General features: G+C 39.2%; 1 protein-coding gene across 7 annotated transcripts in view; it reads left to right on the top strand.

Annotated features, from left to right (window-relative positions):
* The window catches only part of DOCK3 (dedicator of cytokinesis 3), a 313,071-nt gene that overhangs the window by 186,492 nt on the left and 98,622 nt on the right, over nt 1-27,957 (top strand). For all 7 annotated transcript variants that reach the window (XM_019631262.1, XM_019631254.1, XM_019631269.1 and 4 more), the window contains 4 exons: nt 8,050-8,131; nt 13,486-13,546; nt 14,789-14,936; nt 24,833-24,921. In XM_019631262.1, the coding sequence (XP_019486807.1) occupies nt 8,050-8,131; nt 13,486-13,546; nt 14,789-14,936; nt 24,833-24,921 (380 nt within the window). The remainder of the gene's footprint in view (nt 1-8,049; nt 8,132-13,485; nt 13,547-14,788; nt 14,937-24,832; nt 24,922-27,957) is intronic.

Genomic DNA, 27,957 nt, shown 5'->3' with positions numbered 1-27,957 from the left:
CAAACTGCAGCGTAGCTTGCCGCAGCTACCCAGTTGTCTTTGGAGTATTTTCTATGTTAACAGCTGCCTTCTGCACTGGAGCCCGTGATCCTTCTCAAGACTTACAAGTGAACACTGCTTCTCATAGTTGATCAGGGCCTCCCTCCCTAAGGCCAATAATGCGGTTTTCCAAACTTGTTAATCCTAACAACCAACTGAAACCTTTTTAAAAATACAGATTCTTGGACTTCCTCCAAGATCCTCTCCTCTAGAGATTCTGATGAAGAAGATCTGGGAAGGGCCCAGGAATCTGCATTTTTAATAAGCTGCCAGGTACTCCCGATGATAGCCGAGTTTAGAGAACCTCACATACACATAAGTCCACACTGGGGGTTTGTCCACTGTGAGTTGCACGGCACCTTTGACTGCTCCCCAGGTTTCCAGTGCCCTCTTCACTCATGCTCTGAGCTTTCCTCTTACATTAGAGTCTGCATTTGGGGCACTCTCCCCTGAATCCCCTTCTCGTCATCTCTGACTACCCCTTACCAAATGCCGAAAGCCTAGCAATACTGCAGGAACCTGTTCCAATATTTCCTTTAGGCAGCCTACCCACATCCCAGTAGAGCTTGTCAACCCCTTTCTATGCAATTACAGCATTTTCACATTGTGCTGCAATTTTTGGTTTATGTGTATTTCTCTCCCAATAGACTCAGAACCTTGAGGATAGGGACTGTTTCATTTCTATATTCCCAGCACCTTGCTCAGTTTCTGGAACACAGTAGAAGTTCATGAATGCTTGTTGAAAGAATAAAAAGGAAGGAAGGGGGTTGGAAAGAATCCCTGAATTGTACTAGTGGTTATAGAAGTGTTCTTTGGAGCCCCAAAGTGTCTCAGGGTTGGTGGTTAGGAGAGAGGCCAGGTAGGGAGGATTCCTACCCCTGCCCCCTCCCACCTCTGATTCAACCAAAGTAGCCCTGTTTTTAAATTTTTCATATGTTGGTGAACAGTGTAAGGTTTTGTTGAAAAGAAGGGGAAAGCTGATACTAAAAATAAACTTGAAAGCCACAGCACTGATTGGCCTTTATGAAACCCCTTTATGCATTTCTGCTCTTCCTGCTTTAGAATGAAGTGGGAAAACTTGAAGAACTTGAGAAATAAAGCCAAATGATCTAAATTGGAAAATGAATCTATGAGGAAATATTAGCCATTTCCTAATCTGCTGGTTGTACCGTGTAGTATGGCCTTGGGGCTACTTGCCTGTTGTTAAGCACCTGGAAGCTTATCTTGAGAGAGAACTAAGTAGTTGGCATCAATCTCCACAGAGGACCAAATGAGAAACATGAGGTTAAATTGAAACAGTTGAGAGAGTTCCTCTGAATTTATTTAAAGAGCGTGCTTATATTTCTAAAACAGAGTCTTCAGGAAATACCCTTCCTAAGGATCAGAGACTGTCTCTGCCTCCATGCCTGACAGGCTGGCACCTCATTGGAGGTCACCTAACTTTCACTGTAGGGATGCATGAATTCCCAGCAATGAAGTGATGAAGTATATAAATTAGAACTCTCATAAAAGCAAGTGATCTTAAAATTAAGACATTATTAGACTTGTCACAGATTCAAATTATGGAATTCATTTGTAAGAATTTGCTCAATAATATGAAATTAATGTAACTTCATATAGTGTTCATTCATAGCTCTTCATAAAGACAACTAAAAGAGCAGTTCTCTTAAACATTGCTATTGAAGAGTAAGAATTCAACATCATCTCTTTTTTCTCTTGAAAGAGTTAGCATTTTTCTCATCCAGATTATCTAAGGGAAAAACTGACCTGTTGCTCTCATATACAAGTGTGGATGTTTGTAAAATCTCATGAATAAATGTTACTCTCTTGGCCACAGTTTTTTTTCACACCTTTGGGAAGTAGTAGTTGTAGCTCTGGTTGGCAAATAGATTCAATCAGCATTTATCAAACTGTTCATACAGACTCCATTACCTTATGCAAAGCAAGTTGTGGGGTCAAATACCACTTGTCCCATAGGTACTTAAAACATATAACATCATTTCAGGCTTCTGAGAAGTCCTAGGGGGTAGCAGCCTGTCTTATGTTTTTGTTTGTTTGTTTGTTTTATTTTAAAAAGATATTTTATTTAACCCAAATATATTTGGAATGGTTTCATTTCAACCTGTAATGGGGACTTTTTAATTGTTATTATTATTTTTTTATTATTAGTTTCAGGTGTACAGAACAATGCAATAGTTATCCTTTTCACCCCTCACAAACAACCCCCCTCCCCTCATCCACTGCCCTCCCACCCCTGATACCATATTTATCTATTACAATTCTATTGACTCTAATGAGCATTTCCCAACGCTTCTTTTGCAGAATAGCTGTTGCCCAATCAGGAAACATTGGATAGACATTGGCCCTCAAATATTTGGCCATTAACAGAAAGCATAATTTATTTATCATATATATTGGGGAAGCTAGCAAAACAGGAAATAATTACATGTATTCCTAGAACCCTTTGAAATGGAAAAACGGTTATTTTGAATGTCTCCCAAATTGTGAGGTGAAACAAGAAGCATGGAAGTGTGACGCTCAGGTGGGCCCTGTGAGAACTGCCTGAGGGACCTCATTTCACTACTGAGGAAAAAGAGAAGTGCTTAGGTTCTGATAGGGCCAGCAACTCTGTCCCCCCAGAAATTTGCTTTCTTAACTCTTTTGTCTTTCGACCAGACTTCGTGTAGCCAAATAGCACCCCTGCCTGTGGGTGCCTGGCAGCTCCAAACGGCAGCCTGCCTGGTGGATGGCTACCCTTGAGAGAGTCACTGACAGTGGTAGTGTGATGGAGAGAACAGTTGTCATAAATTTTCTTGAAAAGACATGTGCATCCTAAAAGTGTTTTATACTCACATACCAAGTTAACAGCTAATTGGGTGGTTGTTATATGCATGTGTACATGTTAGTTAGGATAGATCAACTGCTGTAACAAATAGAAAATGTGTAATGGCTCAAACACAACAGGAGTGTATTTGTTGCTTGTAGAACAGCACTGGGTGGGTGTATTTGCAGTAAGTAGGTGGTTCTCATCCACACAATCATTCAGGGACTCAGACCACTTGGTAACTCAGCCATGGCCAGTGCGTGGCCCCCAGGTTGCCCTGCGGGTCATCTCCACTTCAAGCACCTGAAGGGGAAGGAGCACCCAGGCACGCACACGCGGAAGAGGTTTAGGGCTGAGCCTGGAAGTGGTGCACATCACCTCCATCATCAACATTGTAATGTCTAGAACTCGGTCACAAGGCCACACTCAACCGCAAGGGAGGCTGAGAAGTGTAGTCTGTCTGGCTGCCCAAGAAGAAACAGAGAACATGGGTTTTACTGAGCAGCTGGGAGCGTCCCTCTGCCACAATATACTTGATGCGTCTCAGTCCTTGGCCACCAAGTTAGAAGGTGGGTTTGTGCCGACTATCTTGTTTGCTCCCTCTTGGCTAACCAGTGTTTCCACATAGTGTGGTGACGCTGCCCCTCCAGTTTCTGGTGACCTTTGTGAGCAAGCTTCCACATACTACACAGCAGCTCTTCAGGGAATTTCCACTTTCTTTCATTCAACATTTATTGAGCACCTAGGCTCTTGGAAGTACTAGAAATACAGCAGTGAACAAAGGTCCTTGTCCTTTGGGAATGCATCCTCTCATGTAAGAGAAAGATAATAAACAAATAAAGAATGAAAATAATAACCTTGTGCCCAGTGCTGTAAAGCAGACAGGCTCCCGGGGAAAGAAGAAGTATTGCTTTTGCTAATATCATCAGAGTTGGCTTCTCTGGGAAACTGGCATATTAGCTGAACCACTTGAGCTGAAACAACAATATTCCAGACAGAGGTAACAGCATGTGCAAAGGTCCTAAGACAATAATGAGCTTGACTTGTTCAAGAAACTTGTGTTTAGGAGACTAGTGTGTGTGGAGAGTAGTAAACAAGAAAGGCTCACGTGAGATGGAGCTGTGAAGATATGCCAAATAGCCCACACAAAGCCTTGCATATCTTGGGAGAGCTGACTTTTGTTTTATCTAAGAGCAAGATTAAGCCCTGAAAAGGTTAGTTGCTTGTTTTTTGCAACAGCTTTGTTAGATATAATTCACATACCATGGAATTCATCCATTCAAAAGGTACAATCCAGTGACTTTTAGTATATTGGTGTGCTACCATTACCACAGTCAATTTTAGAACATTTTCATCATTCCCAAAAGAAATTGCATATCCTTTAGAAGTACCCATTTCTTCCCAAACCCCCAGCCTTAGGCAACCACTAATCTATTTTCTGTTTCTATAGATTTGCCTATTCTGGACATTTCATAGAAATGGGATTTTACAAAATGTGGTCTTTCGTGACTGGCTTCTATCACGCGGCATAATGTTTTGAGGTTCATCTACATTGTAGCATGTATGAGTATATCGTTCTTTTTATGGCTTAATAATATTCCATTGTATAGATATACATACCACTTTTTATTTATCGATTAATTTGTTTTTTATTGAAAAAAAATTCTTATTACATTTATTGGGGTGATATTGGTTAGTAAAATTATATAGGTTTCAAGTGTACATTCAGAATACATCATCTATAAATTGCATTGTGTGTTCACCACCCAGAGTCATTTCTCCCTCCATAACCATATACTTAACCCCCTTTTCCCTCTTCTACCACCCTCCCTCCCCCCTCACCCTCTGGTAACCACTAAACTGTTGCCTGTGTCTATGTGTTTTTGTTTCTTTGTTTATCTTGCTCGTTTGTTGCTTTTAGTTATATATCTCACATGAGTGAGGTCAAATGGTTCTTGACTTTTTCTGTCTGACTTATTTTGCTTAGCATGATGAAATACTGCTATTTGCAACAACATGGATGGATCTTGAGATTATCCATTAATTTGCTGATGGATATTTTGGTTGTTTTCACCTTTTGCTATTATCAGTAATGCTGCAATGAACATTCACATAAAGGTTTTGTGTGGCCATGTAGTTTCATTTCTCTTGTATATATACTTACAAGAATTGCTGGATCATATGTTAAGCTGTGCTTAACCTTTTGAGGAACTGCCAGACTGTTTTCCAAAGTGGCTATACCAGTTTACATTCCCACCAGCAGTAAATAATGAATCCATTTTCTTCATCTCCTTGTCAGCACTTACTATCTGTCTTTTTTTATTATTATTAAAACCATTCTGGTAGAAGTAAAGTAGCACACTCAGTGTGGTTTTGATGTGCATTTCCCTAATGACTAATGATGCTGAACATCTTTTCAAGTCGTTATTGACCATTTGTTTATCTTCCTTGGAGAAATTTCTAGTAATGTGTATTCTTTATTATTGTGTTGTAAGAGTTCTTTATATAGTCGAGATACAAGTCCCTTATCGGATATATTATTTGCAAATATATTCTCCCATTTCTGTAGATTTTCTTTCCCTTTCTTGATGGTGCCCTTTGAAGCACAAAAGTTTTGAATTTTGATGAAGTCCAAGTCATCTATTTTTTCTTTCATTACTTATGCTTTTAGTGTCCTAAGAAGCCACTGCATAATTCAAGGTCATGAAGATTTATATTAATATTTTCTTCTGAGAGTTTTATAGTTTTCACTCATACATTTACATCTTCTTTACAGTTTCTGGCTATTATGAATAAAGCTTCTATAAACATTCACATACAGGTCTTTGTGTGGACATGTGTTTTCATTTCTCCTGAGTAAATGCCTAAGAGTAGAATTGTTGGATCATTTAGTCCAGCATATGTTTAACTGTATAAGAAACTGTCAGGCCATTTTCCAAAGTGGCTATACTATTTTGTATTCCCCTTAGCAGTTCATGAGAGTTCTAGTTGCTCTCATTCACACCAACCATTGGTATATTTAATCTTTAATTTCAGCCATTTCAGTAGGTGTGTAGTGGTATCTCAGGGAGCTTTTAATTTACATTTCTCTAATGACTAATGGTGTTTTCTTGAGCTTATTTGCCATCCTTGTATATTCCTTGATATGAAGGGTCTGTTCAGATCTTTTGTCTGTTCTTTTAACTTCTTATTGAGTTCAGAGAGATCTTTATATGCTCATCTCAATTCAGTCCTTTCTTAGATGAGTGTTTATAAATATTTTCTTTCAGTCTATACTTATCTTTCATTTTCTTAGCAATGTCTTTCAAAGAGAAGATGCTTTTAATTTTTATTAAGTCTAGTTTATTACTTTGTCCTGATTTATGATATTTGCTTAACAATTCAAGATCGCAAAGGGTTTTCTGTATTAAATATGGAAATACAAATGTGAACAAAATATACAAAGGTACTTGTCTTTATTTTTCTCTTAAAGTTTTATAAGTTTTATAAAAACACAGTTTTATAGTTTTAGCTTTTATGTTTAGGTCTATCATCCAGTCAAGTTAATTTTTTGTAGGCAAGGATCAAGGTTCATTATTTTATATGGGTTGTTCAGTACCATTTATTGAAACTACTATGCTCCCTTATTGAATTTTGATACCTTTATTGGTAATCAATTGAGTATATACATTTGGGTTATCTCATCTTTTAACAAAGACCTCAACCCAACATGCCCATTCAACTACAAGTTCATAACCCCCACCTGGTCACAGCCATTCTTTAAAGAGTGGTCTAGACACCAGTTCTTCCTCCTCACTTTTTATTCCTCACACTGGCCTCTGGCCTCTTTCCCTACCATTTCACTAGAACAGCTCCTGTCAGAATCACCAGTAACCTCTGTTTGACATCCAGTGGACACTTTTTGTCTCGTCTCATATGATTCTCAGTAGCCTTGTGTCTCATTGACCCCTCCCTCCTCTTTCTTCCCTTGACTAATACAGCATTACACCATCCTCCTTATTTTTCTTCTGTTTTTCTATTTGTCCCGATGTGTCTACTTTGCTAGTTCTTCTTTTGCTTATTTCTTAAATACCAATGTGTCCCTTGGGATTCTGACCAAAGCCCTTTTTCTTCTTGTTCTATGCACATTCCCTCCTCATTCCCATCTAATCCCCTGGCTGAAAAATCTCAAGTTACTATCTGGCCCAAATCTTTTCTGAGCTGCATTTCTGAGTATTTAACTGTCTACCAGAACCACAAGCTCCATAGAGAAAAGTACCTTGTATATACTGTGTTTACATTTCTATTTCCATGTTTAGCACACAGAACTTTATAACTGTTTGTTGACTAAATGAACAATTGAATACATAAACTGAGCTACCTGTGCAGTTGATATTCTATCTTACAATTCTACAATATTTTAATATTGGCCCTCTTATTGATACTACACATGTGTAGTAAGTACATACATGACTGTGGGCATAAGAGAATCACAGTTACTTTTAGAATCACGTACTTTGTCTTTTCCATGACTCAGTATTTTTGTTATAATTAGTAGGGAACCTTGGGATGAAGAGATGGGAATGAGATCCCAGGCTGGGGCAGTAAGGAAATGAGAGAGCCAGAAGACATTTCTCAAGAATTAACCTATATTGTTTGGGGGATAAAAGATTTTAATAGCCCTATGAAATTCTGGTTGTAGCTTTAGTTATAATACATTATTGCTCTGACTTTTCACCCAAATTTTTTTATGTCCCTGTGACATTTTTCTCTTAACCATAAAATGATTCCCAAGAATTATATGGAAGATGTAAATTGGATAATGTAGATTATTTTGGATCTAATATGAATATTTTTATGATCTGAATATTCACATCAAAGAATGTATATGTTTATTATGGGCTTAGAATTATGCCTGGAGCTTTGGGGATATTTGGGAAAAATATAAGACACAATCTTCATTGCTGCCTTTAGGGAGCACACAGCTTTAGGGAGATAAGAGCAACAAACAGCAAGTAAACAGCAGCACCTAACAGGCAGTTTGTAGTGTTCGTTGCATGTTGTTTGGCAAGAAAAAGAGCATCTTACCACTAGACTTGTATTTTTGACCTTGCCTGTCACTGTGAGGGCTTCTCTGTAAATGCCCTTTTTATTTGTTCTGGGAGCATGTGGCCCTTACATTTCTCTGTCTCTCTCCTACATTTCAGTGAGCGGTTTCTGGTGAGACTGAACAAGAATGGTGGGCCAAGGAACCCAGAGAAGATAGAACGAATGTGTGCCCTTTTTACAGTATGTGCAAATTCTCTTTCCCTTCTCTGCTGTTGACTCTAACCAGGGGCCTGCTGTGTGGATATTGTCACCGTAGAAACAAGCGTTTATTCTTATTTCCCCACACACTGGGTAGAGTAGGACTTGATTTGTGTTTCCATTAGGTTTTAATGAAATATTTCAAGAAAACTGAAATTAGTTTTTAATTGAATTTTTATTAAAGGAATATAATCAAGTACCTTTTACTGATGTGGATTTTAGAAGCTATTTAATATAACGGACACTTAAAATCTGAGAAGGGTCTTTTTTTACTCTTATTATCAAGGCCATTGGGAATTTCTCTCATGTGTAAGTATAGTTTTTCTAAAGGTATCCATCAAATGTACAGCTTTGCAGTTTTTTAAGTGAATGGATATAAAGAGAGATAAATTAAATAGTCTTGCTCTTTCAGATACCAAACTGAGGGCCTTTTCCTGCTCTGATCTGTGGTTTTGATTTTTTCTGAATAACCATGCTGGTATTCATGGTCTCTGAGATTGTGGACTCATCATCTCAGAGAAGGCTTGATAATCTGCTTATTGGAAAGTGCTAACTAAGCCTCATAATAAAACATTTCCTGTGTATTCTTCAAGTTGATTCTGGTTTACTAAGGTCGGGTTTTTGTTACCCACTTAACTAACTGCTCAGCTTTATTTTAGTTAATTTCTGTGCTGGAAAAGAAAACAAGACTGTGTCACAGTTTTAAACTAGCTTTAACTATCGTGGATTTTTGGGTCTGCTTTACTGATCTTGGATCCATCAAAACCCATTGAGTGCGGGGAGGCATGTGGTCTCAGTGCCACTGCCCTTGTGTGGTACTTGATGGGTGACAGGTGCCTCAGAGCTTGCAGTGCACCTCTTAGACACAAATGGGATTTGTGCTATGATATGTGACTTACTCTGAAAGATAAAATTGAATTTGTTTTACTGTACTTTTTTTTTCATTTACAGCAACTTTTTCTTTCAAATCTCTGATAGTGTTCCTGCTGAATCAGAAACCGCTTTCACAGGGATAGCTTTTGTTGAAAGTGCTCCAGACGTACAGGAGATTTATAAATCTAGCTAAGCTAAAATAATATTTTCTCCACCTTTGATCTCAGCATTCAAAGCTTAGGAGATAATGTAGGAGGAGAGAGCAGGAGATGCAGACCCCTGAAGATGGTTAAGGCAGTTGGGATGGTTTTGTCTGTGAAGATCAACACTTTCTCTTCAATAGGAAAGAAACAAGGGGAAGGGTCCAAATTGCAGTTGATGGGACTTAGGTTAGAGCACTGGGCGGAGAGCTTCTGACGTGAGACGGCCTGGTCACTGTGGTGGTGCTCTGGGGCCGCCTTTCTGAAACAGAATTAGAAAGAGCTGAGGCACCCTTGTCTCGAATGTCTCCGTAGCCTTAGGCGGTTTTTCTAGATCCTGGCTCCCTGATATTATTTGGTTAAAACAGCAAAAGAAATTGTCGATTCCTTGCTCTTTGGCACTGTGGAAACAGAGCTGTGGGCCTGTGCTATCCTTGAATATGATGAGTGCAGTCCTTGTCTCTTGAAAAAATCGAACTTAATTATGATGATATTTGAATGTGATTATGGTAAATCAAAATTTTCATTTCACAGCATTTTAATTATCTACATGGGCCCAGAGGCCTAAGCTGTAGCTCCAACTTTGTAAATCAGAGATGCACGAAACACTCATGATGTGCTCTTCTGCTGCCACAACCGGAAGGCACAAGGCTGCTAAAAATAACCTCTTCTATCTTCCTTTTGCAGTACAGCCCTCGATTTCTCTACAGAGATCCCAAAAGTGATTTGAGGAATTTTTACAAAACACACAAGATTTCTGAACAAGATTGTCTCAGCCAGGATTTTTGTGTTTTACTTTAAGCTCTATTAAGTAGTAATTTTGGGGGAAACAGCTTTCTCATTATCTAACACTTGAGTTCCTCCTGTGGACTAAAGGTGTTTTCCAAATTGGCATATATGCTACAAAGTTTCAGAGTTAAGTGCAACAGAATGTAGCCACAGCTGTGGTCCATGTCAACCTGTTAGCTTACCTTCACATCAGAAAAAAGGGGACCATACAAACGGAGCAGTTTTGCAGGGTTACTCAAGCAGACGTCAGAGCCACAGTGGTCAGTCACATTACCCATGGTACAATCCTGTTCTCTGGAAAGCCTGGTTTTTTTCTGACCTTGTTAGATTTTAGAGCTTCCTATGCAGAAAGAATTTTATCCAAGGAGGAGGTGTTTCATATTTATGTGAATGTCTAATACAGTGAGGATTTTGCTGACTTTCATGATCAGCAATGGCTGTATGTATGAGCATGTGACAGCATGTCTATGCATTTCCTCATTACTAGGTAGGTATCCAGTGTCTTGCACATAGTGCCTGGCAAATACTAAGGCCGCAATAATGATTTATTATGTAAATGAATGAATATATGTTCCTTTTTATTATATTTGAGTGACCAACTCAGAGAATGAACTTGTCCTATTTTTCCCTGCATTAGTTGGCATTATATTTTCTACATTTATTTACACTCTTCCACATTTCAAAATAGAATTTTAGGTAGTGATTTCTTAGAATTAAGAATGAACCTCACAAAAAGAAAGAAAAAAAAATAGAATAAAAATAAAAAAGACAAAACAATTTTTTTAAAAAAGAAAAAAAAGAATGAATCTGATTATTAGTATAATAACATCACATATTAAAATATTGCCTCCTTGTCTGCTGTACAGTATGAATAAATTGGCTTTGTTTTATATTTGTAAATTCCATTGTCTCTACAGAAAAAGGCAGTCCGAGCACAGGGACTTTTCCCTGTTTCAAATGGAACATTAGTGACTGAGCCTAAGAGCCCTGAGTCACTGCCCTCTCTATTCACAGTGTAGTTGGGAACCAGCTTCTAATTATGTAGGATGGGAGGGTATGGTCCAGTGAGTAAATCTTAATTCAAACCTTGCTCATCAGATAAATGGTGGGTGAGTCATCCATCTTCCCATCTTGTTTTACAGGTCTTGTATTTTAATATGGATAGCCACACTTGGTACTTAGTTTTGAAGAGTGTAAGTTTAATAACTTATATTTAATAAGATAAATTTACATTAAAATTTGACATTGAAATTTTGTGGGACTCACAAATATTCATTTTACTTAATATATTGTATTCTCTTGCACTGATCATTATCATCTTATGTTTATTGACCTCAAATAAATACCACAGAGAGTTCTGACACCATGTACAACAAGATCAGGAAGAACCCCTACCCAGCCACCTGGAAAATAGCATAAATTATATTTAAATCTTCTTCCTTTTATTCACTCAGACGGAGCCAAGCATAGAGGTCCTATGTTCTTGTGTACAACCCATCTGATTAGTGTTTGGTCATCCTTGGTAACTGTCTTGAATTCTCTAGGTACCATATTTCCCCATGTATAAGACGCACCCTTTTTCGAAAAATTTGGGGTCTAAAAACTGGGTGCGTTGTAAAAAAATCTACAACAATGAGCGCAAAAACAAGCAAGAAATGCAAGTTAAAAAATCTACAACCACTGTGTAAAACGCACCCAGTTTTTAGACCCCAAATTTTTCGAAAAAGGGTGCGTCTTATACATGGGGAATACGGTACATTGGGATTGATAATTATAGTGATTATTTGATAGTTTAGATTAACATAATCCGAGCTATGCAGAAGGAACCATTTCACTTTGAAATGTGTCAGACATTTCTATATCCTTCAATAATAGGCATGCTTCAGTCCCAAAAAGCACACAAAATTTTTTATTATTTGTTATTTTATTATTTATCTATTTGTTATTTAGTAGCCATCTCAATAAGTGTCAAAATGCAGTGCTATTTTGAGGATATAATTTTAAATTCCATTTCTAAATTAAAGGAATTAGTGAAATGGAGTTTGAAACACCCTTTTTAATATCAAAAGACAACTTTCATGTAAAAATATCTTTGTGATTCCAGAGATACCAATTTATGTTAAATTAACTTGTTACCTATATCATTGTAAGCTCTTTTCATTATTCCATCAAGAATTTAGTGAAATATTATAATTATCTACCCTCTAAAAGTTACAGTTTTACCACCGCACATAACTTTGTAATGTCTCCTTGGCGTTGATAGGTTCAGGACCACTCTACAGGGCAAAGCTGAGACTGGGTGAGGCAAGCAAAGCAGAGGGTTCTGAGAGTGAGACCTTAAATTTTGCATTTTAGGTACTTTGCTTGCCTCATCCTAGTCCTAACCCTACAACAGAGTATAAAAATAAAGCAAACATGGGGACGCTGGATCTCAAAGCTCATTCAGAATGACTGCCACTCGTCCCTTTTCTTGCTTTATTGAAGGGAGAGGCAAGCATCTGGGACCAATCAAAAGATGAAAGATTGAAAAGAAATAGAACTAAGGGACCTTTTCCTAGAAGCAAAAGGGAAATCATAGGACCTGTCCCATTAAGGACAGAGATTATTCCATCCATCATCATTAATTCACAACAGTAGCTAGGAGTGAGCAGTGAGTTGACTGATGACCTGGTGAAATGTCTGAAACAGAATATATATTAAAGGAAGTTTTATTGTATCAAGTACAATGTATTAAATGAAGTATAAATACATACTGATGAATAAACATTTTACTTCAAAATGTGTTCTAAACATAAATAATGTATAAAACTCTTTTCATAACTCTGGTTTTAAAAGTTTCTGGATCAGATTTGTTTACTTAAGGAAGCCCTTGAAATTTTCCAGATAAAATTATTTTCAGCTTTATACTGAAGTACACATGATATGTATCTAAATGTAGAAAGGGAGATCAAATTATTGAGGTTTCACTAAGAGCAAATTGATCTCTTTTCAAGGGAACATATCTAGTGTGCAATGATCACTGTGGACAGTGGAATAAAGGTAAAATTAGCAAAGAACAAACTTCTAGAATTTCAGCCATTAGTGAGATTTTTCGTGTTTTCCCATTTTTTCCTGCATTGAACATTTCTTTTGTTACAAAATGTTCTCATGTGATGTTAGATCCATAAACATGGATAAGGCAATATCATGAAGATTTCTAATATGAGAACTCCTGTAAGTTTTTGTTAGGTGTTCTAAATAAGAGCTGGAAAAGTATTATCAATAAAATAAACTTCCAAAGGCATATAAGATATCCAGACTTTTACTGCAGGAATCTTATAAACACTAAATTGCTGTGTGCTTGAGCCCCCCTCCCCCACCTATAACATATGCTAAAAGTGACAAAAGCAAACCATTATGAGGTTCAAGTTAAAATCTTAATTATTTTGTCTGTACTCATTGCCTTAATTAACTTATTTTTTTCTCTTTTCTTAGGATCTGAGCAGCAAAGATATGAAGAGAGATTTGTATATAGTTGCCCATGTGATACGAATAGGTACTGTTCACCTTATCCATTCACGTGACTAAGACAAGCCCAACTGGGGATAAGTATCTGCTATGTATGAGCTTTGTCTTCTCCCCAGCTCTTACCTGTTATGTCAAGTCTCAGGATCAGAGTCTAGCTTGTATTGGAGCTTTCCCTTAAGCTCAGCTGAATTTCACATAATAAATTTTTTCACTTGAAATCTTCTACTCCCTATTTGGTTTTGGACCCAAACTCCTTATTTTCAGTGGTCACCTTTTTGGCCTTCTCTTCATCATGGTGCCCAGCCTCTGTACCAGACCTCTGCCATAGAGATCGATAGCAGGTGGCCATGGTTGCTAACTTAACAAGTGGTCAATAGCCTTTGCTGTGTTTGGTGTATCTGTGCTATTTTCTACAAAATTAGAGTTATTGTTTTTACTGCAATAGATGGATGGTGTCTCACTTCTACCTCACCCAAGATGAAAAAAAGTGATTTTTGTTAGTGTTCAGTGGTGGGTTTCCCTAGCCTTATTTCAAGTTTATGACATAGTTTAGGGGGCTATGACTAACCAATTCTTACTTCATAGGTTTGAGTTCTGGTAAATCTTATACATTTTATCAAAGAATTTGTTTTAATCCTTTGCCAGCAAAGCTGTTTTGCTATACTTTTGTTTTTTGTTTTTCTTTACTTAATAAAGCATTTGTTGAGGTTCCTGTTTGGCATGGAAGTCCTCTTGCCACTGTAGGCACAGCCTTGGTAAGCAGGAAAAGCAAGGTCCCACCCACCTTCTCAGATGCTCTTGTTCCCATAATGGTTTAGGAGCTGCTTTGGCAGCAGAATTTGGTTGAAGAATAACACATTGTCCTCTTTATTTGTGCATACATAGTTTTTACCTGGCTAAACACTAAACATTGTATCCTTCATATGCCTGTGAAGTTTAAATCTGTTAGCACACTGGTTTTTCTAAGAAATTCATGGAATTCCTGTTTTATTCTCATCTAATTAATAAATGGACCTTTGGTGTTGAAGTAGGTAATAAGGATGATTGATGGAATGTGATTCAGGGGAAGAGCCCTGGCCAAAGGCTTATTTGGCATTCCTCCACATAAATATCCTTGCATCCTTGGATGGCTCCATTCAGTCCTAAATTAGTCTTCCAATTTGGAGCATGTCTAAAGTGCCTGTATCTGCCATCCTTGGATGATGATCACGGATGCTGAAGAGGAGCATGGAGGTCTCAGTCTGACTTGGTGTTTCCTGCTATGCCCTAGGCCGGATGCTTTTGAATGACTCAAAGAAAGGCCCTGCCCACCTGCACTACCGGCGACCATATGGCTGTGCAGTCCTAAGCATCCTGGATGTCCTGCAGTCGCTCACAGAACTAAAGGAAGAAAAGGATTTTGTTCTGAAGGTTTATACGTGAGTATGGACATCAGAAATATTAATGATTTGCAACATAAGACATTGCAGCACAGTCCTCAAGAGCAGCAGTTGTCAAGTTTTGTGGGACACAGAATCATCAGGATATGAAGGATAGGGAGTTTTGTGAAAATGTAGAGATTTTGATCTAAGTTTTGAGATGGAGCTCAGCAGCTATATTTCTAATAAGCTTCTCAGGTGATTCTGAAGTAGCTGAATTTGAAGTCTTCTATCCTCAAGTAAAAGACTGGTAGTACATATTCCCTCCTCTATCCAGGATCAACCAATCTTAGTATTTATTTACAAAGGAGCTAATAATGTAATTTCTCATGTGTTTTGGATATAAGAGTCGTCTGTGTCTAATGCTTGCGCACCAGCTTTTGTAATGAGCTGGCTACTGCTGCAGATTGCTTCAAAGAATGATTATGTGCCAGGCTGCGCTGTCCTTGAAGAAAAGCCAGTGTTTCTGAGGAGCTGAGGTTTTGCTCTTCACTCCTGCCACCACAGATCCATAAGTCACATCCAACCAGGCATGCATTATTTTTAGTGTTCATCAACCAAGGGACCTGCCTTCCAGAAGCAGTGCGTCTCCTCCTGACTCTTGTTAAGCAATAGAACAAAGAAAAGAAATACACAACCGAGGCATATCATCCGTCTTTGTTTCTAGAGACTTAAGCATGAATAGTGGTGCTGAAAACATGATCGTGGTGAGTTTAGAGAGTTTTTAAAGCAAGTGTATTTCTAACTGAGATTTTTTTTTTAAGTGAGCCATTCTGCCACCTGTTGGCAGCTCAGCTTGGGCTGGGCATCGAACCGCTGTTACTCAGAGTTTGCACTCTTGAGCGAGCTGTTAACCAACTGAGCCATTTGGCCGGCCCATGAGAATATTTTTAAAAATCTGTCCTCTTTTGGTTTTAACCCAATATTGTTTTTCCAAATTAAATCTAGTACTGTCAATCAGCATGTAAATATATCTTCACCATAATATTGTATGGATATATTTCTGTATAATCTGTTCTATCTGATTCAGGCATGAAGTGAGCTTAATTCACAATTATAGTTAATTTGGGCCTTTATGTAATCAACTACGTTTTATCAATTTAAAAATAAGAGCCCCACATCTCCTTATTACCTATTTTGCCTTAAACTCTGTTTGTAGTTACATACTTGATGGCATGAGGATCTTCCTTTGGAATAGTAACTTTCACAGGAAATTTGGGCCGGTTTTCTCGTCCTCTTATCCATCAGTCACAGACTTTCTCCATATACCAAATCTCTTCACTGATGGGTGGTGGGACCTGCTTCTTGATACACCTTCCTCATTTTGAAAAGGACTAAACAGAAATCCAAACTCGTTATCATTATTCTCATCCTTATCATCCTCCTCACTAGGTCCTTTCCAAGGGCAAGAGGCTTGTACATACCCCTTGAGAACTGCATCTCTTTGCATGTATCAGCTGTTCCTTGCTTCAGTGCAGTTCTCATTGTGGATAGGGGCCTGCACAGCATCCCTCTTGAAATCCTGCTGTCAGGCTTAATTGGCCTAATTGCTTTGAAAACAACAGCTTTCAGTACTAACATGTCCCTTTCAAGAAGTGGGATTCGTGTGTAGCTTTTTCTTGGCTTCTTCCTATGAGCTGTGTATAAGTCAGTTCTAAAATGCCAAAGTAGTGTTTTTATAGAGAAGATAGTTTAAAATAAACTTTTGAAGGACTGATTGAGTTAAAATGTAGGATAATTTTCCCACTTGAAAATATTAACAGACTTTCAAACAGACTCCCAAGTGCATGTTTGTGAAATTGCGTTTGTGTGCAGTATGGAATTCCTCTAGGATTTGTGTTTTAAACCCACATCAGCACAGTGAATCCAGCCCTCTGAAGAAGCAGTATTTTCCATTAAGTTTCAGAAGACATGTTTGTTAAATTGAATTGGAAGCTTAAAGGGTTTATGAATTTCTACAGATAGCGCTTTAGCCTTTGCTAGGACAGGATTTTGCAAGGATAAAAACCTCTTGTATAGTTTTAATCAAGGAATTGACAAAATATCTCATTAGTTGTTGACTAATCGTTGATTAGTCAGACAATCAAGAAATGTTTCTCATCATTTCTTTCATTATTTAGGATATGCCTCAAACAGAGAAGAGTCAAGCTTCCGTATGTTTCTTGCCATGGCCACTGCTCTGGCTTTATAGATGTTGTTTAATATCATGTGTGTATGGAAAGGCACCACATCCTTTTAAGAAAATGTCAACAAGAAGCCAAGGAATGAAAACTAAGCTGCTTCCTAATGAGCCTTAAAAATCACAAATAAATAACCAGTATGTATAGTTCAGTCTGATATAGATGTCATGTCCTTCCTCTTGGCCAGAGGGACAAAGGGCACAAGCAGGCACAGGGCTTGTTGAACCTGGAGCCTAGGACATAAAAAGAGAGGAATGCCAAGGAGCTAACTCCAACATTGGTGTGGGGTGGACGGGCATCCATAAATCATTCACATGACCAAATACAAGGTGCCTCTGAATATGTGACAACCACTCTCAACTTCATAATGGAAAAGCCCAAAGAAACATTTTTAGGCCAACCCTAATGCAATAAATAACTACTGTGAATATTAAATTTATCATTTTAGTCCTATTTTAAATCATATTATATAAAATATGTATTACACATGATGCATTTAATCACATATTATATAAAATTGAGAAGCATTGCTTTTCCCCACTCTCACATGTTATGGGAAGATTTTATTCAAATTCTTCATATACAATCATTCCATCGGGTCTTTATCATCACTAGAGCCACTTTCTGAGTCATCTGACAGTTTTCCAAGACACATTATTTTCACTTCCATCTTTGAATCCTTGATGATGCTCTCACCGGAAATTCATCTTGAGGCCCAATTGCATGTTTGCTGCACATTTGGATACTTGATACTTCTGTATTTTCATTTGTCCCATAAGCCCATATATGTGAACTTAAATACACAGCTACTTACTGTGCTGTTTTTAAGGTGAGTTTTATAATAACATCCAACACTTCAATTTGGAAGTCACACTCAAGGATAATTACTAAATCTGTGTTTTGCTCTTTAAAAAAAAGTTAACCAACCTGTCAGATAAACTCTATAGGCATCTAAAACTTGTATTTATTGAGGTCATTTCAGGCTAATGTAACTTATCTAAATAGTGCTGTGATATTCAAAATAAAGGGATTCAGAGAAAGCCCCATAGCATGAAAGGCTTTGTGAAGATGGAAATACAAGGTGGCAACCTCTTCTGTAAATGGCTGGAAGGCAACCTCTCCTTATATTTGGGATAGACACAGACATTTCCTTAGGATACTGCCTTTGGGATCTTTGTTTCCATAGTCATCTTATCCATGAAACTGCCTTAAGTTGAGAGTACTTGTTTAGAAACTGTTCTTAAGTGGAAGCTCATTCTTAAATGGGTAGAGGGCCATTGGGCCATCCTCATTTTGGTACAGAGAAAAGAATGCTCAAGCCCTTATATATAATAACTTTAAATGAAAATACTTTTTCTCTCTTGCAGTTCAGGTAAGGAAGTAGCTCATATTTCCCTCTCCCAGCCTAGGACTTCCCAATTTTCTATGGACCATCATCCACCCAGGACCATTATCTGATGTGTCCATCATCAGTTTTTCAGACGTGTTGTTTGAGCATCTGCACCAAATGTCTGCTCAGGCTACACAAGGAAGAGTCAAATCCAGTAGGTCTGTGTGCATGGAACTACTCTGTTTGACTTCCAGTGCCCACTATCTCTAGCCTCAAGGCCTAATTGGATTTGTTTGTGTGCGAGTGCTGCTACAGAACAGAACTCATTAAGTAATGAGCCAGTGTCAAGAAAGTCAACTCATCCCCCAAGATCACATGGTCTCACAGGAAGCAGAGTGGCCTCTCCTGGCAGGCACAGACAGCACGTGACAGGACCACTCACTCCCTCAGCTTAAGAATCCCCATCAGGACCAGCCCTTGACTGGTCTCTGCAGAGTGCAGGGTTATTACTCTGCTACCCATTAAATTCAGGGTTCATACCCCCATTATGGAGAAAGTTGCTCAACAGTCTGTGTCCTTCAGTTTAAAGGAACATGGACCAAACTCAGCCGTAACACACCTCTTTACCTGGGTAGAGAAAGCAAAGCCAGAGTTGGGTGTCCTTGCCAGCATCTCTGCCTCTAGCTTGCTAGCATTCCAGAAAGCCACCTTTTTTCCCTCCACAGGGATAGAAAGAGCATTTTATACCAATACCTGGTGGACTTTATAATGAAGATCTAATTGTCATGACCTCCATTTGACTCAAAATTATTATAGCCAAGTTAGTAGAAATACAAGGAAAAGATAAAAGTACAGTGAAAGCAAGAGATTTTAACATGCATCTTGACAGATAAGACAAAAATAAATAAGGATGAGATAAATATCTAAATCAGGTAAAGAAATCTGACTTAGGGGAGAACCTGAATAAGGTTGATGTGACAGATTATCACCAGTCAGCATTACTGGGCACTCACCATGGGCTGTTATGTCTCCTTACAGATGAGGAAACGGCACAGAGTGATAAGGCACATGCCTGAGCAGCCTGTTTAAGAGGCCGTGCTCTTAGCCACTTGCTCTTCTACCTCTGAGTAGAGTGAGCATAATTTATCATCTAAATCAGGACATGCTGATAGTCAAAAGGAGTGCTGTTTATGCCTGGGCAGCCGGAGTATCCTAGCTCGCCACACCCTATGATCCTCGCAGCTCTAAACAAATTGTCCAATAAATAGAGTACATCTTTTCTAGTGCCCATGGAGCATTTACAAAAATCATTCATTAAAAAAATTTCCATAAAGTCCACAAGACACAAGTCACACTCTCTGATCACACTGCAATTAGCATATAATGCATATTAGTTACAAGGGGGGGTGGGGAGGACATACAAGCATCCTGATATCAAAAAAGATATTTGACAAAGGTCAACCTTCATTCCCAATTATTTGACAATTTCAGCTTAGTAACCAAAGAATAAAATGCTGTTTGTTGCAGTTTAGATACCAGTGGATTGGTTCTGAGATCAGAATGTTAAGCAGGGATAGATGAAAATGGGTAGACAATGTAGAATAACATAGATCTAAATTTATAGTGTATATATGGGAGTAGTGCAGATAAACGTGTCACCTTTATTGGCAAAAAAAAAAACCAAAAAACAAATTTGAGATCATATTTAAATCTATGAGCCACATGGACTGTTGTATTTATAGCCTATGGCTACTTTAACAGATTACCACAAATTTGGTGATTTAAAACAACAGAAATTTATTCTCACAATCTGGAAGCCAGAAGTCTGAAGTCAAGACGCCAGCAGGACAGCACTTTTTCTGGAAGCCCTAGAGTAAAATATATCCTCTGCATCCTAGCTTCTGGTGGTCCTTAGTTTGCCTTGGCTGGGGTGTCATCACTCCACCCTCTTCTGGCCACATTGCTTTCTTTCTTTTGTCTGTATCTTCTTCTGTCTGTCTTAAATCTCCCTTTTCCTTTCTCTAAGGACATTCATCATTGAACTTGGGCTCACCCAAATAATCCAGGGTGGTCTCTTCATCTCAAGATTGTTAACTTAATTACACTTAACAAAGGCCATTTTTCCAAATAAGGTAGCATTCACAGGTTCCAGGGATTAGGATATGGATATATCTTCTTAGGGGTCACCATTCAACCCACTATAACTGATTAACATGAACCCCAAATTAGAAAAAATTTTTTAAAGTCACCATCAATGTGGGGCTTGGTGTTTCAGAGATTGTGTGCTCTCTGCAAACAGGTTGGTCCCATAGGAGGGATGATGCAAGACTTGAGGTGTTTCTGCCCGGGTCCTTCTAGATGCACTGGCCAGAGGAGTTACTCCTTCCCCCAGGAAAGTGATGGAAGGGGCACAAGTGTTACACACAGAAACCCTTTTGCCACCTGGAAAGAGAAGGAGTAAAAATAAGTATTCCTGCTAAAGCACTGTTTTATTTATATAGATACAGATAATTTGTCTTTCTTTTTAATTTGTATTAAACATATGAGTCATGGTTTCATTTTTTCATAAATAAAAGACGTTTTCTCATGGCCCATGAGAGCGCATCAAAATGAATGAGATTGATGATTTGTGTAGCTTGGCCTTAAAGACTGTTCTGTTGGGCCATTTTTATAGAAATGTGTGCTGTTTTTCATCATGCTTCTTGGTACTTCTCTCTGCTTTTGTGCTACAAGTAAGGACTGCATAAACCAGTGGTCAGCATCAGTTATGTTCCTAAATTTGTAGGTTGTTGCTTATTTTCTAGCTTATTAGAACTTTCAACCAAATAAAAGCCAAAATAAAGCAGGTCAAACCCAAACAGAAAGAATTTTAATATGGTGTATTTACACTAAATTAATTTTTAAACCGTAGTCAAGACTAAACAATTGCAGTTAGGTGAAGGTAGACAAAATTAGCATGTTAATTAATGTCAGGGAGATGGGCACCCTGAAGCCTGGTTGCAGGAGCAAGATTTTTAGGGTTGTTGGACTCTGCAGCCTCTCCCACTCTTCTCCCCCTCCCTGTTATTGGGACCGGGCAGACCTATGTTCAGTCTCCACTTCCACCTCACTCTCCTGATCTGTAAAATGAACATGATAATACCTATCTTATAGAAGTATGAGAATTAAGTGAAATAAAATGTCGGAAAATACCCCAATCATTACCTACCACCCTTCTAAAAATGCAAACATAAATGTTACAATTAACCCTTTAAAATTTCTTGAATACTTTTTTAGGATTGACTGCCTTGGGTAAAGATGAGAAGAAAGTGGGTGAATACCTATCAGAAATACAGAAATCAAGAAGATGATGAGGGATTAAGAAGTACAAATTGGCAGTTACAAAATAGTCACGAGGATGTAAAGTAAAGCTTAGGAAAGATAGTCAATGATGTGTAATAACTATGTATGGTGTCAGGTGGGTACCAGACTTATTGGGGGGTTCACTTCAAAATTTATATAAATGTCTAACCACTATGCTATACACCTGAAACTAATATGTAATAATATTGAATGTCAACTGTAATTGAAAAACAAAAAACAATTTTAAAAAATAAAAATAAAAGAAGAAGAAAAGGAGATAGTAGGGAAGAGCATACGTGGTAAAGTGTGCTCCAGTACCTGAATCAACTAGGAGAGTGTTGGGGACTGTCTCAGGTGAGCAGAACCTGCACACCTGCTCTGGTGCTTCCGGCTGCTTGGAGAGCACATGTAGGAAATGCAAACCCTCTCACCCTCTGTTCTATTCCTGGAGTAAAATCCCTGGACCTGCAGTGCTGGAGTGTTGCCCCATTGCCTGTGTTATTATCTCTCGTCTGTGGGGCAGGTGGGCTGCCACAGAGGCACACAGAGTTTTTTAGATCATAGTCCCTGATGGGTCTTATGACTGAGGATAAACTGTTGACATTGGTAATTAAGCTCTAAGTATTAATTTGATTGGATAGGACATAAAAAGCATGCCTCATTATAATCACCACTCATTTGACTATTTAATAAATGCTTAGATTTATAATTTTTCCTTATAAAATACCTTAGTGATTGGTTAAAATATGCTGATGATACCACATCCACTTAGTTTCAGATGATTTGAGTAGCTCCTCTTGGCATTCTGGAAAGGAAGATGTTTGAATGGCCAGTTAGGAGGCGATTACACTGGTCTGAAAGGGAGATGATAATGGCTTACCCAAGGCCATGAAGAGGAGAGGCCAGGTGGGCCAGATTTTAAGATAGCTATATCTACAGGACATAGTGATGGTGACAGCTGGAAGGGTTCTGGTTTAGTGAACTAGTGGGTTCCATTCTGAGTGGGAGTCTTTCGGAGCAGACAGGTCGGGGAGACATGATAAAAGCTCTCGTGTAGCCATGTAGGTCAGCAGCTTAGGGATGAGATTGGGCTGGAGACATTGCTTTGCAGCTTGGCAGCTTCTGGCAGTGGTTGAAACTATGGGAGTAGGTGGGATTGCCCAGGAAAGCTTGTAGGATAAGAAAGAAATGGGCTGAAGGCAGAGCTGTAAAGGCCACCAGTAATAGTTAAGAGGTGTGCAAAGGGAGAGCAGTGGCAGTGACAAGCCATCTGTTGTGTGGCATCTGAATTGTGTGTGTTGGGTGGAAGGTTACATGTGCGTGAAATAATACACATTGTTACTATTGGTGTGGTCAGCAAAGCACCAGCTCTCCTACACCGCCAGGGAGCCAGGGAGAGGTTGGTTGTTTTGTTTTGGGAGAAATACTAAAATTAACACCATCTTTTGGAGGGAGGGTGTTAATTTTCAAGACTTCTTTTGAAACGAGAGGGGGGAGTATGTTATTCATGACAAAGTGTAGGCAGAATTCTGTTAAAGAAAGTAACTACTGACTTGTAAACCTAGAAAGTGACAAAAAGCTGACAGAAAGACAAGTCTTTGCATCCTCACCAGCTGGGTACTTCTCTAATGTACTGAAGAGATGAGACAGTGCATGTCAGACTGGAAAGGCTGGAATACTGCTGCCAGCTCCTCTCACTTTTCATTTCCAACTGAGTTGCTAAATCACAAGTGATCATTTGGAAGAACACTGTCCCCCTTCCTTTGTTTGGAAGGAATTCTGCAAGCGGAAGGTTATCCACACAGCTCTGGACTGTGAGGACCTCATATTTGACAGTTCTTTACATCTCTGAGTAAGCGAGGCTCATTTATACTGACCGAGGAGTCTGAAGAGCCACTGAGTTACAAAAATAAGCGAGTGGCCAACATCCTTGATCTCTGAATGGCCTCTGAACAAACCTTTTACTTAGAAGCCTGTTGTCCTTCACACTGTTAGGTGGCACATGATGGAACTCTTAGTGAGGTTTCCTCTTGGAAGTGGTTTTACTGGACTGCACACTTCTGAGTAACCATGGGAAGATCCTGTGGGATCTCCTTGGAGCATGGGTCCATACCTCCCTGTCCAACAGGGGAAGGACGGTGCCAGGCTATGGGGACTGCCTGTGTCCCATGGGATTTTCAAGACATGACCCCAGTCTCATTCCAGTTGTTTCATTGAAGTGTCTCCATTAGGGTGAGGAATTCTTAGTCTGTTCCTAAGCTGCACCAAGTGGTTGTGTGGCAGAGGCCTTGGAATTGCCCTTCCAAGGGGAAGACTCTATAAAGTGTCATAAATGAACAGAAGTGCAGTGTTGTTCCTTCATTCTCCCTTTTGTCCCAATCTCAAGAGTCCTCAGGAAAGAACTTGACTTAGCTATTTAGGCATCCAGCCTTCTCTGCTAAGCCCTCCTTCCCTTGACTACATAGAATTTCACAGTGAACCAAACCCACTACTCTCCTACACTTCTTATTTTGGTCTGGCTGAAATACACCCACAAGCAAATATCCACATTGCCCTGAGCTTAGCAGGGTTTTCCTTTGTGGCCAATGTGATGTCAGCTAAATGACAGGGTAAAGCCAGTGCAAGGCATGGCAGCTTCTAAACAGTAGTGCTTGAGAGGAACTGTTTATCAGGAACTTTCCTCTGTAGCCTAGTTTGATTTGTTGTTGCTGCTGCTGCTGCTGTGTGTGTGTGTGTGTGTGTGTGTGTGTGTGTGAACTAGAGAAGAAAAAACTTGTCAGGCCAGAGAGTGCTACCTCAGGGAAGAGGATATTTTGCCTCTTAAAAAGTATTTTTAGAGATTCATTTTAGAGTTTCTGTTCTTTCCAAAGTGTGAATCTTCTGTGTGCCTTAACAGAAAACAAGCCTTCTCTAATTTAGTAGAACATACATTCATTTCTTCTGGAAAGTCAGAAGTTCCCCTTCAAACTTCATGTTTCCCGTTGGAATGTCAGACCAGATGCTTCAGACCTTCAAGAGTTGTAACGCCTGTCTTTCTGTTGCAGGTGCAACAACGAGAGTGAGTGGTCCCAGATCCATGAGAACATCATCCGCAAGTCCAGCGCCAAGTACTCTGCCCCCAGCGCCAGCCATGGTGACGTACTTCTCTGGCTATGTGACTTTGTTGCATTTGCAGTTGCTGATCACACACCTCATTCGATTTGTGCTGATCAGTTGCCACGTGTAAAGTTCAAACCCCTGCAGAGATTTCTTCTGCCAGGCACTCTCTACTATTTCTTTTTGTGATAATTTGAGACCTTCCCTAATTACTTCCAACCAGAATACATTTTCTGTTCTTTCTATGATGGATTCCATGTGCTTTGATAGGTAACTTGAGTTCCAATTTAAATCCAGAGTGAACAGAAGTGTTACAAGGTCTGACATGTTATGAAGTCTGTGTTTTCCTGAACAAAGATTACACACCCAGCCCCCACCAAAGAGACAAATATAACACTTTTTCTATTCCTGTTTCATGTTAGCATCACCAAGAAAGCCTGACACTAATGAGAATCAACGATTAGTCTGCCAATACCAGTCATTCTGGATCTAGAATGGGAAATCTTTATTTCAAAGTAGCTTTCATCTTAGCTCAACTTTTTCTGTTTCCTCCTTTTAAAGCTGTTTAAATAATTTCTGTATGAATCTTGGTTCAGTTCTACACATTAGAAAGACTTATGTTTTTTAAATTGATCATTAATTGCTTGATTAAATTGGAAACACTATTTAAAAGCCTCTGAACTTTAATATACCCTTGAAGGTAGCTCTCAGATTTACATAGAACCATGTTTCTCCTGACAGTTTTTACCTCTAAATCATTTCATAATCTCTTTTACATAACCTTCTTTGTTTTAACTTTCATAGACTTGTAAATAAAAAATTTGACCTTAAATGACAGTGGAAAGCCACTGCAAGGCATGGCAATTTCCCAAGTTGTTAAAAACAGTTTTTTCTCTATCTAGCAGATATTCAACTAGGAGGATCCTCAGAGCAGTTGCACACCAGAGGCTGCAAAGTGTGAGACCCTCAGCTGGGAGTACTTGACCCTCTAAAGCCCTGTAGCATGGGGGCCTCAGGGCCTCTCTATTTTTAAGTGACTTTCCCATATGGGTGTGCCTGGGTACCAGGAAACTCCATGCAGTGTGCTTAAAGGGGGAGGAGAGTCCATATTCCTCACCTAAAACTAGGCTAAAGCAAGAGGCAAATAAAATCTTGTTTTTAAAGTATAGAAAAGTTACTAACAATTTGGAAAACTGCCGTTCACATCAATATGTATAGTGTTCTTTGCTTTATTTACTGATTTGATTTATAAAGAGATGCCCTTCGCTACAGTCTTGGGACATGATATGATTAAAACATGGAGAAGAGTTTAAAAGTGAGACGATGATAATACATTAAAAGAAGCAACTGAAAAGCGGTTTCTACCATCACCTCACCAGGTTAAGATGTTGAATTTTGTCTTACTTCCCACAGTGAGCAAGGACCATGCCCTCCATCTTTAGTGTCTATGGTTTTTGTCCAGAACTCACAGACACTGGCCATTTAAATAGTGTTAGAAAAGCGCCCGTACCTCTGTGCTGGGGCATCCCAGGCTTCAGGGTGCCTCGGTTAGGAGGGCCTTTGTGGGAGGAGGCCTCTGTGCACCTGTGGAAAAGCCAGAAGGAAAAGTAAGCTGCTGCCTTTTGAAGTGTGGGACTGCTTCTTGGCAAGGCTTGACTTGGAAGCTAGTTGAGATCTTGGAAGTTACCTGTTTCCACTCTCTCATGAAATTAATGAGAAAACCAATGCTCAGTGAAATTACTTAGTGGCTGAACCAGGGAGCCCAGATTTCCAGACTCCAGGCCTCTGGCCTTTCCACTCTTACCAAGCTTCTGAGCACGGGTACATCTTTATAAAAAATTAATTTACTTTGCTATAAACTGTCTCCCATCTTTGTTAGACATCCTGGACAGTTCATTGTCTTGGCAATTCTGTGTCAGAGGTCATTAGTGCTTTCCCTTCAAGTCAAATCATATAAAATATGCAGGAGGAATTGCTGCTTTGGTTTGAGTGCCAAGAGTGAGCGTATTATTCAGCAGTAACTCCCTTAAGGTGCGGCTCTTAATATTTGTAGCTCCTTATTTCCATAGTTTCATTGTTGGCCTCTTAGATATGTAGCCACAGACTTAACTTTTAACAATTCCAATAGCACCAAGGTCATTAAGAACAAATGAAGACAAATAAAGCAGTTGACACATTGTTTTTCTTTGTACTTTTAAATGGCAACTAACTATAGCCTTATGTACATATCTTGGGCTAAGACTAATCCCTACCTAGATCTTCCATGAGGGATGGGGGTGGGGAGGAACAGCACCGGGTTGCTGACTCTCCAGTATTCCACACAGGTGTCAGTTTGTCCAGTTACATTTTTATGGGGCAGTCTTTAACTTGAGATGAAATTCAGTAAGAAAACCGTTTTTCTTGTGTCAGAGATCACATTAACAGAGACATTGTATAGACTTAGTTCCTTTCAAGTCCTTTGGCTTGAGAGCTGGATGGTTGGAAGGTAGAACGCCAAGTGTTGCCCGGGGACTGGCTGTATACCGGATAGGCGAGTGATTCACAGAGGCGCTTTCATCCTGAAGACCAGGCCTTAGCATTATTTGGCATGTGCCTCAATCACCCAGGGTTTCAAAACCAGAAAGGAGATCCAGAAGTTCCTGGATCCCAACCCCCTCCAAGAGGGGGTGGAGTTTTTATAGCTTCCACTGGTGGCTTCTTTCATCCTTTGTGTGCTTTTCACTTGTTCTCTTGCAGAAACTGAAGTCCTCTTCCTCTTATTTGTCATGTTTAGAGGTAGAGAACAGCTGTTCAGGACCCGATTGGGTAGCTCTAAAGCTAGATGTGACTCTCTCAGCACCTCACAAGTTGCACTTTGCATCTCTAGGCCAATTTGATTGCTCAGAAAATGAGGAGATGAAAGGAAGTCAGTGAGTACTTGAATAAATCCTTGCCAATGCAGAATGGTAAGAGTGTACCCACTGACTCTTTTTCCTTTGCCCTCCCACTACCATCTCAAGTTCTGGAAACTGTCCCATCCTCAGCTCTCTGCTCAAGCAAGGCTGTCTCTAAGTCTGTGCCTCCCTGTTCACCC

The sequence above is a fragment of the Hipposideros armiger genome, unplaced genomic scaffold (assembly GCF_001890085.2).
Source record: "Hipposideros armiger isolate ML-2016 unplaced genomic scaffold, ASM189008v1 scaffold_18, whole genome shotgun sequence".
Lineage (NCBI taxonomy): Eukaryota > Metazoa > Chordata > Mammalia > Chiroptera > Hipposideridae > Hipposideros > Hipposideros armiger.
The sequence above is the reverse complement of the archived record's forward strand: the minus strand, read 5'-3'. Positions and strand labels throughout refer to the sequence as shown.